Source organism: Anguilla anguilla, chromosome 5, assembly GCF_013347855.1.
Source record: "Anguilla anguilla isolate fAngAng1 chromosome 5, fAngAng1.pri, whole genome shotgun sequence".
Classification (NCBI taxonomy): Eukaryota; Metazoa; Chordata; class Actinopteri; order Anguilliformes; family Anguillidae; genus Anguilla; species Anguilla anguilla.
In genome coordinates this window covers 42,182,711-42,196,750 of record NC_049205.1, presented here as the reverse complement: position 1 = coordinate 42,196,750, position 14,040 = coordinate 42,182,711, and the positions used below count along the sequence as shown (strand labels likewise).

At 41.7% G+C, this 14,040-nt stretch overlaps 1 protein-coding gene across 2 annotated transcripts in view; it reads left to right on the top strand.

Annotated features, from left to right (window-relative positions):
• Positions 1–14,040, top strand: part of LOC118227957 (low-density lipoprotein receptor-related protein 4-like) — an 88,928-nt gene that overhangs the window by 31,675 nt on the left and 43,213 nt on the right. For both annotated transcript variants that reach the window (XM_035419065.1, XM_035419064.1), the window contains exon 2: positions 11,408–11,554. In XM_035419065.1, coding sequence (XP_035274956.1) covers positions 11,408–11,554 — 147 coding nt within the window. The remainder of the gene's footprint in view (positions 1–11,407; positions 11,555–14,040) is intronic.

The following is a 14,040-nucleotide window of genomic DNA, read 5'->3' as shown; positions in this document are numbered from 1 at the left end:
CCCATGCTTTTGCTTACATGGACCATGTCTGCCCAACAGTTAAAGTGGAAAATGATGCCTACAATAACAAATGTGCCTTTGTCCAGCTAAGCCTTTTATAGAATGCAGTCCTTTATTAACCTTTCAAATTGAATAACAGGATGTTGTTTGGGCTGGGCAGTGACTGGACAGACAACTGCCCAAGGAATGCCAGTGACACTGAAATGTGCCCGATTTATTCTCAAAACCTTCACTGCACTTTTTAAAATTGTGGCAGTTAGTTGGGTTCAACTGTGTATAATTGTGGCAGTTAGTTGGGTTCAAGTGTGTATACTTTTTTATGTTTCTCTATCTGTTGGTTTAGCCATTTACCTACCTATCAAAAAAGAAACTAGTGGAGTAATTATAGAAGCAGTTAGTCTCTAATGCATAGATGTGCTGTGTAATTGAGTGGTTGAGTCTAACACACTTGTCAATACAAGATTAAGTGATGTTTTTCAAGTTCTCGGTCTTGTCACTTGAAAGCTGAAACCGTTTTCAGCTACAGGTCAGACAAAACAGTAGACATAAAGCTTGTTTAGACACAACAAAGGGTAATTTGTTCAAGATGAGACTAAATGTTTTCAATTTGAGAGCAAAATGGCAAGAGTCCTTGTAGAGCTGTCGGAATCGTGTTTAATTCACATGCATGCACAACACTTTGTCCAGTTGCTACTCAGTGCTAACTCCATTTAGTGCTCTGGAATACAGATGATAGGTACCCTTTGTTCAAGGTCTGCTCTTAATATGAGCAAGTAAATATGATTATTTCACTTTCAGAAAGGAATTGAAATCTTGCCCCTCTCTGATCTTTTTATCCCATGTACACCTGCTGCGATGCAGCGAGGCCTGCTTATATGGCCAGAATGGCCACCCCTGTGCTGTGCCAAGTAGCTAGTTCAATGCTGCCTCTTCTGTTTTTAAACTGATAACACCATTAAGACCTACTGTGGTTGTCATTGTCTGAACTGAAAATATGCATCAAATTTATTATCAGCCTCCTACACCAATTGGTGCAAATGAAATCAAAGGATACGTTTTTATGGCATTGAACAAACCCCTCCCCAGCTAATCATTTTAATAGGATCAGTGCTGTTTGTATCTCGCACTAAGCAAATGATGTGTGACAAATTTGCTGTTGAGACCATCTTAGAATTGCCCTGATTATATACACTTAAAAAGGGATTGTTGTGCTTTCTTTGAAATGTGATGTCCTTCATGGTCAATGCTTAGTGCTTGCTCAAATAAACATGAAATGTACGGATAGTCCATTTTTTACACTTGGTTACCTCTTAATCATTTTTAGGCGTTTGTGTTTTTGTCTTTTTTTTTGTACTGCCTTCAGTCACTAGAGTTGATATCCTCTCAATCATTTGGTTAGCACCTGTAAATGCAGTGATCAAGTTCTGGGATGAGTTTGTTCTGGTGTTGTGAGGAGGGATGAGGGAGGTGCAGTGGTGTTGGCTGTGTGCCTTAGATTGGAGATCAGATAGTGCTCAGATCTCCGCGCTGGGCTTTGCTGTTGATTGGGCTGTTGCCAGGCACTACAGTTTCACTACGGAATTTTTTACCTGCTGACAAGAAAGTGCGATGGGTGCTGTAAAATGGCCAAATCCTTGATAAAATGCACTTGTTTTTTAAACTGATCCTTCTCTTGTAACTTTGTATATCTTTTTCCTTTTTCATCCATGTCAATTTTTATTTCTTGGTTTCAGTGCAAATACAGATGCTAACATTCCTTGTGCATCTGCTAATTTCATATAAAATGTTTGGCACAGATTTTTCAACTGGAAATTTGGTTTGATTTATCCCAGAAGTGCATCATATTTAGAGTTGAAATTTTTAAGCTTTTAAAATGATTTTTACATGTAGTTTCAGCAAGAGTATTATGACTATTAGTAAAATGTTTTTAAGATGGTCCTCATTTGGAAGGGCGTACTTCTAATTTTATTTGAGTTTACTGTCTGCTTGCAAGATAAATAATTAATTTTGCATGTTGATCACATATTCTGTTGCTTGTTTAACATACAGAGAACTTATTTTAATACTATTGAGCAGTGGCCACTAGAAGAACACCATATTATTATTGATTAATGGACGTTGGAAGAGTACTACCACATTATATCCAAGCTTGTCAGTAGCAATGTCTGTCAGCCCACTGGTGTCACAATGGATGTATGTTCTTGTTTATATGTTTGCTTATCTACATAAGTAGGATAGTCAATTATTTCTCTGGTTGAAAAAAATATGTATTTGCATGTGTAATATAGAGTGTAATATTTCAACACTGTTAAGACTATGATTTCCCTGGACAAGTAGGCTTCCTTCTGGCATTAGTAAAATAAAATATATTTGCAATTTTAGCCTGTCCATACAACAAAGAGGAATGTCAAAGTGCAGGAAGATATTTTGCTCTGAACCGCCATTATTCACTGAACAGAAATGTAAGATAATATAGTAACCTATAATATTTAGGTTTAGGAAATACCATACCATAATTATTATGAAAATATTCTGGGTAGACATTTAAGTGTTGTTTTTTGTATAAGTAGCCTAAGTGTTACCAGACATCTGTCACATTCACATAGACATAGACACATTCCCATGATGGAGAAGATATATTACTGCAAATGGAATTAAATGGAACATTTCACTGTGCTTAATTTATGGTTCCCCAATCTCAGACATTGCAAATGGGCCATGCAGAGGGTACTTGAACGCAGTGCTTATACAGGAACTAACACAGAATACTGTTAGCCCAGAAACAGTCTGCGGATTACAAGAGGAAGACTACATGATCAGCACATTACCCATGGTCGCAATTGTCAAAGCAAGAGCCTTTGTGCTCTCAGCCAAGCAGATCATAGTCCTCACCCGCCTTGTCAATTGTTAACCGGTTGGCGATTCCCTCTGCCCCTCACAAGATCCCAAAATCCATTCATTTTACCACCTTTATCTGATGGAAATGTCCTGTGAATAAATAGAAAAGTCTCTGTTACCTGCATTATCAGAAAAATGCAAAACACGGAGCGGCATTCGTCTAATTCGGGCTCCCTGCCCATTTGTTTGACATGGCCCGCTGCAGGGGCCTACCTCTGTCTGCCTCTGGCTCACCCGTGAAAAGTGCAGTGAGTTTTTACTGTGTATTTGTTCAACTACTGTTGAACTAGCGACTGGAATGCGCCTCTTGGGAGATGAAAGCCTTGGCGGTTCGGGCCAAGTTTCAGTCGGCGTGCGGGGTGGGCCTGGTTTTCTTGGAGCAGAAGCAGCCCACGGCACACTCCCTGCCTGATCGGCGGGTCACGGGTTCACCGGACACCCGTGTGTAGCGCCGACCCTTTCACGCTGAATCTCAGCATGCAGCAGAAAAGGGCCTCTGTTTCCCGCCTAGCACCTGCTCCCCATTTCACAGCCACAGAAAGACCATGGAGGTCTACCTCTGTGCAGTAATGACAGCTTGTGAGATCTTCATCATTCGTCAGAGCCTTTTGATCTGCTTGATGAATCTCCTCTTGGGCTGAGATACTGTGCCTTTTCAGAGCAAAACTGTAGTTCACAGTGCCGAAGTGGAATTGAGAGTTCTATTTGCAGGCCCTCTTTTATACAGAGAACATCCATAGATAATTGTGGCATTTAAACACAAAGGTGGCACCTTTAATTACTATAATGTGGTTTCATTGTCGAAAAGGCCCACACATATTGGTTATGTTAGAGGTTTTTTAACCAATAGCTGTACTGGTGAATTTGACTAGTGAGTAAAAGAATGCAATTATATTATATGTCAGGACTTATATCGTGCTTAGTCAGTGTTCCTGTCCAGAGATTAGCAACAGGACGAGTGGCTCTCACCAGGTGCAGGAGTGAAACCTTCTGTCTGAGTATTGTTACGGACTTCCTGAGCCTGACATGATTTATTACATTGCTTCATTAATGCTTTCAGAGAGTTCGCTTCAGTTTGTTCTTCCGCAGCACAAAAACCTGTCAGTGTTGTTGACAAAGAAAATTTGAGTGCCCCGCCACCTCTCTCTACATGTTTCCCCAGCTTTATATCAGCTTTAATATGTCTGAATCTTTGAGCCTCTTTGTAGAAAGGCCAGATCCAAACCGTTCTGTGACGGTTCCTATTTTAAAATAAGGTGTAATAGGGTTCACATCCTGCCAAAAGGAATATTAAAAACAAAGTCTTCATGGCAGTTTTTTTTTTTGGGTGGGCGGGCTTTTCAGTTAGCAGCTCCAGTTTCTCAAAATCTCTCGCCACAATCCAGCCCTCTTCCCACCCATTTCTAAAATTGGTCCAAAACCACAAAGTACTGAGAGTGAGGGCCAATGTCATGTAAAATGGCTGACAGTTATGGAAATTTATTAAGAAATAGCCCAACCTCACTCTTATTGGCAGTGATGCACAGCTGCGCAGAACTTCATGGCTGTCATCTCTGCTGACTGTGAGAAGGACTGAGCTTCACCATGCTGCTTTTTGCTGTGCTTATTCCTTCCCAGCTCCTGCAAGTCATTTGCTGGCATGTCAAAAATACCAGACCGTGGATGGCAGCCGCTCTGCTAGGGTTAGACCCAGGTGGTGTGTGTGCGTCCATGCGTCTGTGTCTGTTTCTATGTGTCTTTGTGTTTATGTGTGTGTCTGTGTGTGGTTGGGTGGTCCCTGCTGATGCATGTATTATCAATACACTAGTTTCTTGCCAGTGTAGTCCTTCAGTGCCAAACCTGAGTGTTATCTTTGAACGTAGTTCAGATGGATATATTAATTACATGGCAGGGATTTTCTATGCCTTATAAAATAATATGCTATTATGTCTTTTTCTGTCCATTGATCTTCATAGTTCATGACTGAGGTTTCATAATTTTGCAATGCTGAACCAGTCCAATGAGGCGAGCATTTCTGGTCTTGGCTCCTTCTGATCAGTACCACAACTTGAGACGTGAGATCCCTTGGACAGAATTGGCCAGCCTCCAACAATGCGGTCAGGAGTGTTGACAAGCATTGCACGTTTTTTTTCTCCACCCCCCCCCCCCCCCCAATAACCGCTGTCTGGAGTAGCGCACACCGTAATTCCTACAGCTAAATGAACCTGCCTGATGGATGGCTGAGTGGAGTTAGCGATGAGGGCCGCGGTGCTGCTCCTTTTCGCCGGCGCTGTCACGGCACTGTCCTTCGCCCCGCTCACCTGCCACTCCGGCTCCCTAATACGGTGCTTGACTGGGCGCTGCGATCAGATTACCCGCTTTAATTAAGTCCGTATATGAGGAGGCGAGAACAGCGCGGCTGTCAGGACTGTCGCACTGCCGCTAAGCCCTGTCCTGCCCGGCAGGACGGCCCCGCTGGGCTCTGTGGGGGCGGGAGGAAATTCGGGACGCATCGGAGCCCCAGGGCATTGAGCATCTTGAGAGGGAGTCCAAGGGCACCTCGTCTTCCACTTGAGATGCAGAAGTATGTTGCAATGTAGAGTCCTCCGTAAGCATTTGCAATGCAAAATTATCCTGGCTCTGCTTTTGCTCAAACTCTTTACCCTTTTAAAGTCTTTGTGAATTATTTATGTTCTTTAATCCAACATTTAATATCAGAATTTGAGTCCATTACTGTGTATCTTCTGAATCTTGTAATATGTGCGAAATATTTTGTTTGTATGGGGTCAGATCCATATTAAAATGTCCTAGTGTTGATGTATTTCACTGCTTGGAGGTATAAACCTGCTTATTGGAATAGTGATTTTAATCAAGCAGAAACAGGGAGTTTTATTACACAGGGGATCTGTTCCAAAAGGTGGCCCAGTAAAAATGAGGTTCCTCCTCACTTCCTGCTGACAGCTTTACAAATGCCTCTGAACCTGTTCAGTGTGTTGCGTAGGTGAGAAAAGACTCATTTAGTTTTAATGTATAAATGATTATGGTAATATGTGTCTCAAGAAATACTTGTAACCTAAAGTTTATCTTAACACAGAATGTTTCCTGGGGTTTATTTGATTTTCATTATGATTTTCAGCATCATTGGCTACATTTTTGCATGATGTATGCAAAAGGCTTTTTGAATGTTATCATCTGCATTAATATTGGGTAACATTTTTCATGGGCGCTGTCCCGTGGAATGCTGCGTCTTTGGAATGCAGGACATTTCAAAATCAGTGTTTTACACTAATTCACTGATGAAATGAGATGAAAATATATTTTTGGCATTCTGATCAAAACACATTTTTGCCACACAGGCTATTAATATTAAATCAACATAGGAGTGTTTTCTGTTTTAATTCACTCATGTTGACCAAGCTAGCTAGAGGTTGACATCTCGATTTTGACATTTCATTCAAGTAAAGCGCTTTCCTTTGAATCTCGCACTGCTAACAATGGCTGTGTAAATATTATTTATCAATACACAACAAAAATGTCAGACACCGCAAGAAAATTGGCTCAAAGAAATAGGAGTAATTATTTTGTTGTGGTTAAAGTCTGGGTCATTGCCAGACCTTGGAATATCATTGGAGGTCAAAATAACAGGATTGCTGCTTTCATATTCAGAACAACTGAACACAGACTGAACACAGATTCACTTTGAGTCCTACAAAGGGCCTTGGTTTGGAAAATCTTAATTTGCTGTCCACAAATGTTTGTCTGAGTGAACCGTGAGCATGATGCCAGTGCCATCCAGTTGAATCACAAGATCACCTTTTGAGAAGTGAATTGCTTGAGTGAAGAACTGGATGTGTAGTTAATCCAACAGGGGGCAGTTGAATTTCTTGGATTTTTTTTGTGGAGTATTTCATTGGATAGTTCGATGAAAGGTGTATTAGATATTTAGCAAAGTTTCTGATGATCTACTGGCTTTACATTGGCAATGTAAAGTGGATTACTCAAACTAATCCTGAAATAATATTTTTTTAAACCCAGAGAGCTAAAGATCTACCCCTTTAATAGCCTGTGAACTGGTTTTTCTAACGTTTACTGTCGGCGTGAAAGTTTCTATATGGAATATTGAGAGAAATGTCAATATCAGAAAAATTGCTGAGACATCATAGACATCATACAGAATTTATTGTATACTTTTTATTGTGGCTTGATACCCTGTGTTTTATATATAGTTTTTCCCAAATGTTGGTCAAATTATGTGAGTTGAAAATGTAATTCCTGCTCAAAGTCATAGTTTATGTATTCGGTCGGTTGAGAAACTATTAAACTTTGTAAGGCTTGTGGTGTTGGGGTCGGCATGTCTTCCTTTCCTTATCCTTTAAACCCCATCTGAATTCCACTCCTTTGGACACAAGGCATTTTTCCCTTGGCTTCCTCTCCCATTGTAGACTTAGATAAACTTTGTAAAGGCAATAAACGCACATTAAGCCAGGGCCCTCCGCGGTGTCACTTGGGAGGTCCCCAGTCTTTAATGGTCAGTCTTTATCATTCCCGCTTTATGTGCCACCGTAGGAGTCGGGAAGTGTCAGGTGACTGCATCAGCTCCTCATGGTCTCTTGCAACCCACACGGTTATCTCTCAGTCTCTCAGTCTTGTTTTCCACCGATGTTCTGCAGGTCCCCCCCCTCACACACCCAGCAGCCATAAACCATCCAGTATTTGTCAAGAATTTGTTCTTTAATTTATAGCGGTTGGTGTATTGACATTAAAATAGAAAAAATATGTACACTGGATGTACCTCCTGAAAAAATGTAAACATGTGGATATTGTTTTTTTAATTTTTTAATTTTTTTTGTGGCTGCCCAGTTCTAGTAAGGTAGTGGTGATTCACAGGTGGTTTTCCTTTGCTTTTCAGATTCAGACAAAAGCATGGTCTGCCCTCTGATATACCTCTGTGGGGTTCTTTAGTCTTGTAACCACAGCTTCCTGAACCTTTAGGTTATTGTTTTTTCTTTTTTTTTACATGAAAACCTCAGCTTGCATCCTTCCAAATCTGGCAGACATCCTGGTCTTTATCCTCCACTGTCATTATTTGTGCTTTTGTTGGGCTTTATTGTACACTCAAGTAGGTTTGCTGGTCACTCCGTATTTAGTGGATGTTCAGGGTCAAGCAGTGTTTTCTGTAGGAGTAATGTTGTACCTTATAAAGAACAATTTATCTTACTCTCCGAAATGTTCTCACACTTTTATGTTTGAAATGTGTTGAAATGGATCATCTGTAATCCTGTTCTGATGTGACTTCACTTAGAACCTTAGGAAATACATACAGAACTTTTTTGATTCTGGCACTGAAAATAAACAGTGGAATCACATAGGCCCCAGTGGTCATGGGTATCGTTTACACCGCTTGGATGCTCACAGGAACCAGTCCTGTCAGTTTGTTCAGAAGTTAATCCCGAAATCCCACTAATCCCCTGGAAAATTCTTCCTCCTCTGTCACTGGAGATGCTGCTAGACTCAATAGCCTTTGTCTCGTCAAATTGAGTTCTGCTACCCTCCCGCCTGAAAGTAATGTAATTTGCTGTGATTTGATTTTCTTCCCCCCTTCTGAAATGCACGGGCCTCTCTGGGTTTGTCCCGTTATTGAACAGGGGAAGCGCTGCAGCCGCTTGGCCACAGGCCCTGCCCACCGCCCCTCCCATTTGTTGAGAAATTGATATCATTCCCCTATTATTTCCAGCAGTCTCAAGGCTAACACACAGCCTGTCATCGGGGGAAAAACTGCACTGCAACATGGATGCATGAAAATGTGATTCCATTCCATTATAGGCTCAAACGCCCCATTCATCGCATTGTTGATGTGCTTAACCAGGTTTTGTTTTTCATTGCCTTTAAGACCCCTGGCCTACCTTGCCATGAAACTGACCTTGCTCTTCTGCTTTCTAGCTATCAAAATGTTAGCTTGATAGATAAAAAGCATTCTAAGTAGCTTTCACTTGATTCGAACAGCCAGTTGCAATAAGTAAATGAGCTGAGATTGTAGAAAAAGTCCCTATATTCTCCTATGCTGAGCAATACTGGGTTTAGGGCATTTTGTAAAGACACTTCTGGAGCTCAGTCCTATTTGATACCCTATTTGGGCTGTGCACATGTGCATATGCAATAGAAATGAAATGGTCTGTATGATGAAAAGGCAGAAAGAGGAGAAGTATGGTGTACTAAGAGAGCTGAAGATCTGAAAAGAAAACTCCTACTCCTGTTTAAGTAGATGTCATCATAGATGTATTGTTCTCCCAGAGCTTTTGCATATTTTGAAAGCTTACCTTTGGTGAATAATTAATCATTAATGTGTTGTTTATTTATTTATTTATTTATATATATATATTTAACAAAAGCAAAGGTGCTCTGACATTGCATGTAATAGTCCTTGGGTCTATCCCCAGAGTATGCCCCTCACTCTGGCCGCATTGCTGGTGTCGTTATCGGGAAGTGGACAGACCCATGAAGGAGACTTATGGGTTGGGTGGGCACAGCATGGGGAGGTCATAAGGCTAATCGGGTAGCGCACCTGTGTAGACGAAGGTAATGTCCCTGGTGCCGTTTCTTCTTTCGTCATGTTCTGTCAAGCAGGTACAGTATTATCATTGAGGAGTCAGGCTAAGGCTGAAATGCCAGATGGGGAGTTTGGCTGGGATTTTAATAAGTTGAAATGCAAGGTTAAATGTAAATTTGTTAAAGAGTGGAACTGAGGGTTGGTACACCCTTTCCTCTTTCGCCTGGTGGTTTTATAATAGGCCAGAAACACTCTATTGGTTTACAAAGACAAATAAGATATCGAATGTTATCGGGCTTGGCAAATGGTTCATTTCATTAACTGTTACTCTGTCTTCTATGCCATTTTACCATACTTTGCTTTAATGTGTAGGAATGTTATAGGAATCTTAGATCTTTTGAACATTTATGGGTGTAACTGCTTATGGTTTTAGAAAATTACTGTTCTCTTACAATGCCCTTTAATGTATACTGCATGTGACAAATGTGGTTAGCTTTTTTGTGGCTCAACTTGACAGGAGCACACAGTAATCTAAGAAGAGTTCTTGTGAAAACCAGAACATACACCAGTTATTTTAGCCAAACCTCTAATGCCTCAGAATATATGGCTGACCTGGTACTTTTAATGTACACTATGGTTTCAAAAAGAAAACCTGATCTTGCCATGCTTCCCAACTGAGAGCAGAAAAGAACATCTGGCAGCTAGGGTGTCTCTTCAAAGGTAATGCCTTTTGAATAGTACCTAAAATACCCAGTATAACCATAAAGCACAGAAAATTACACAGCTGCATTACACAGATTTAAGAAGGTGACAGAAAAGCTTGTGGAATGTGGAAAACCACATTGAGGGTGAAGGATGGCATAATGAAAGCCACTCCACAGGTTTCTAATGGGAACCAAAACTTTTCCTGGTTCCAGTCGTAGGGTCGACCTCAGCAGGGGAACGGGAGGAGATGCCTAAGCAGAACACATCTTTTGTCATATTTGACTCAATTTGAAAGGAAGAAGGGAGTGGAGGAAAGGGGAATGAAGAAAAGTGTGAAAGGGTGGAAAAGATGGCCATTAGTGAAGTATGGGGTGGTTTTGAAGGTTTTAACTTCTCTAGCCAGGCCCTCCTGTGTCTACTGATGCCATTGTTGAGTTTTGCCTCCAGCACTGTGTGCCTGAAATCATCAAGTCTCACTGGGTCACTGATTAATGTGCAGACAGAACTGGCAACTTTCCTCACTTTTTACTGCAAAATACACATTCTCCTAAATATCAAGCTGTATTAATGTAGAGTTATCCTTTTCTATGTCCTGCATAAGATAATATCAATATGAAAATTAATAGGTTGTTATAGGCATCCTTTCAATGTGGGCTACAAGCTTAAACCAGTCTAAATTTACCTCCCCACCTCCAGTATGCACATGATGGACAGGACGTGGTTTCTGAGTGCATTCAGTAATTTATTATGTTGGTTCCGCCATAGAGTCTCGAGTACAGTGTTGTTGAACCCCATCCTGCACTCAAGTGGCTAGTGTTTTTTTGGCCATTGCTCACCCCCTGCGGGTCAGCTGCAAATGAGAACTGGACCTTTGAAAGCGGCCCACTTCCAATGCCCTGGCAATGCAGAAGCATCTTGTCTCCCCTCCAAGTGCTCCAAAGTGTTCCTATTCAGGCTTTGCCAAGGATGATTCCTATTCTCCCTTGCTCCTGCACGCATTAAACTCTCATCGACTATGCTTTGCCCTAACTTTTGTATACCAGTACAAGTATCAGTACTGGAGGGAAAGGAATACTCCTTCTGAGTGCTTATTACCAAGGGAAGTGCATTTCATTGCCAGGGCAACGCTGGGTGAGGGGGCAGAGCTACTGGGGGAGGCTCCAGTGTGGGTCTGTGCGGTGGTGCATGGGAGGGCTGGGTCTCTTACCGTGTGACAGTCTGTGTGACACTCCGTGTGATAACCAGTGTGGATAACTGTGTGTCTTCTCCCTGCCGCAGGTGCAGCGGAGAGCGCAGAGTGCTCCTGTGGGAGGAACCACTTCACCTGCGCCGTGAGCGCATTCGGGGAGTGCACCTGCATCCCGGCGCAGTGGCAGTGTGACGGGGACAACGACTGCGGGGACCACAGCGACGAGGACGGCTGCAGTAGGTTCAAACTACCTCCCTCCACCACCCTTTATGTGCTCTCCACCCGAGCTGCACACCAGCCGTGTCCTGCTTTGCTCATGGGGGCCCTATGAAGGCAGTGGTGTGTGTGTGTTTGTGTGTGTCAGGGGACTTTTTGCCTGACTTATTTTATGGATCTCATGCAGCTGCTGATGTGAGGGACCATTAATACACACTGGTAGTAAAGTGAGTGTTTCAGTCGAGTTTGTCGATGGGTCCATCAAGATTCGCTAACCACACGCTGTTAGTTAGCTCAATGTAAAACAAATGATCCAGGTCCCCAGAATGATTTTATGAGCTGTCAATAAAACCATTGAAAAAATGTCTGCCTGAAGTGAAAATGTCTGAAGGTGACTTGCAATGTGCAAAACCGGCTGGAAGCATATCACAAAATCATTTCACAATGATAGCAATGAGTGTCCCTTACTGTGTGTAACCAATGCATGAGTAAATGTCCGAACTGTCACTGATGAGCTCACAGAAGCCATGACAATAGCCTCGATGATGAGTCTGTGTTCAGATCTAGGTGTAGATCTAACCTCACCCGTGCGTAGCTGTTATAGTTTATGCGGACTACTGTGTCTGTAGTACACAGTAGTACACAAGCAAATCTCTCATTACATACACTAGATCCTGTACAGAACTAAAGGCATTTGGATATGTGTCGAATACAATGGTGGGAGACTGCACTGAAAGAAAATCCAAGTGTTTTGCTGTAAAGGGCAATGACATAACAGCAGGTTTTTGTTTTTCTATGAAAATTCAGTGTTCATTTGTTTTGTGTAATACAGTATTATGTATGTTGATAGCATTACATTAATTGAATAATGATGTAATTAAGATGGGTGAATTGAGTTACATGCATCTTGCTTTCTTTGTGTGATGTACTGCGAGACCTGTAGAATTGATGAGTATACCTTGTAGAGGCTCATTGCACAAATTAGGTAGCTGAAATGTCTGGTCCCCCAGAATTAATTTCTCAGTGTTGAACTTTGAAAACGAACAGATGTGTATGCTGCACCCAGACCACAATCATTGTAAATTAGATGTAAAATAGTGTGTGCCCAATGTGATTACATTAGACTTCTCAGCCCTCAATGCTGTCTTTGTATAAAAATGCTGTGGTAAAGGTCTTAAAGGGATATTTCACTTTGTTACAACACAAGTAATTTGCGAGTGAACGGGAACCCAAAAACCGAGAGGAACAGTGCTGCCTTTAACGGAAAACAGGGACATCTGATGTTGCTAGTATTCATGAAACGCAAATACAGTGGGGTAAGCTCCACAAAATTATTTGAATGTATATCTTCAGGAATGTATGCTAATTGTCTTGCATAAACGGGGAAGGGGGGGGGGGGGGTGTAATTTCAATTTGGTCATGTGAAGTAAGCAACATACTCTCACTAAGTATTATGTACTTCAGGAATGTATGGAAGAGGAGGTAGCACTAGTTTGAGTTTATTTTTGAAGTCAGCCCCTGATTTAATTAGGATTTGGAATTCCAAATAAACAATGTATGCTTTGAAAGGTCACACATTTGATTTCATTGAGGGAGAGATACGACACAGACAATCCCAAAGAGCTGTGGGAAAGCCTGCAGTGGTTAGATAGTGGCACCCTTCTGGGACCTGCACAGTATAGTGCAGTTTAGGAATCCAGATATTTTGTTAAGGAAGGAATCCGGAGGGTATGAAAAGTCCAGTGAAGATAAGTAAACAGCAGGGCTAGCCATTTACTAGTTTCAGCTTCTAGTCAACATTAGACCCACCATAATATTATATAATTTACTTAAACTCACTAGACATTGGATTTTTTTGAGTTTGTGCTGTGAGACTGGGCCTGTACTTGTCTATGTGTTGTACTGCAGAGTGTATGGACATCCTCAAAGTTTTTGTGTACCACTGACAGGCATGATTGGCTGTCCTCATGGCAAAATGGTTAAACTAGCCTAAATGTTTGAGTTTAGATTGCGCAATGAAATTATTTCTACTGTTTGTGTGAGACGGCCACCTGATGTAGTTATAACCACAGAGGCTGCTGGTTCAATTTCCAGGAGGAGCTTTCACTTTATAGCCACGAGCAGTTTTAATTTCTATTTTACCGTTTTTATTTTTATCACAAAATGTTATTTAATGACCTGTATCTTAGCAACCACATGACCCAAATAGCTAGCATGGCTAATGCATGATATGCAAACTCTGGTGCCCCAGCATGTATAAATGGCTCTATGGCATCACCTAATTTTAACATGAAGAAGAGGAAGCTGGGAAAATCCATTACCTGGTTGAACTAAGGCAGCCAAAGGGAGAGATTTATAAAGGTGTACTGCAGGTCTTTTCTTCCTGCCTGTCTCATCATTGCCCTCAGATTTCCTCATTCAGGAGAACGGATTGAGGACGGTGTCAAAGCACCGTCATCTGCTTTTCTAGCACCCCAACTGTGATGCCCCTGTGCAGTGGAGCCCC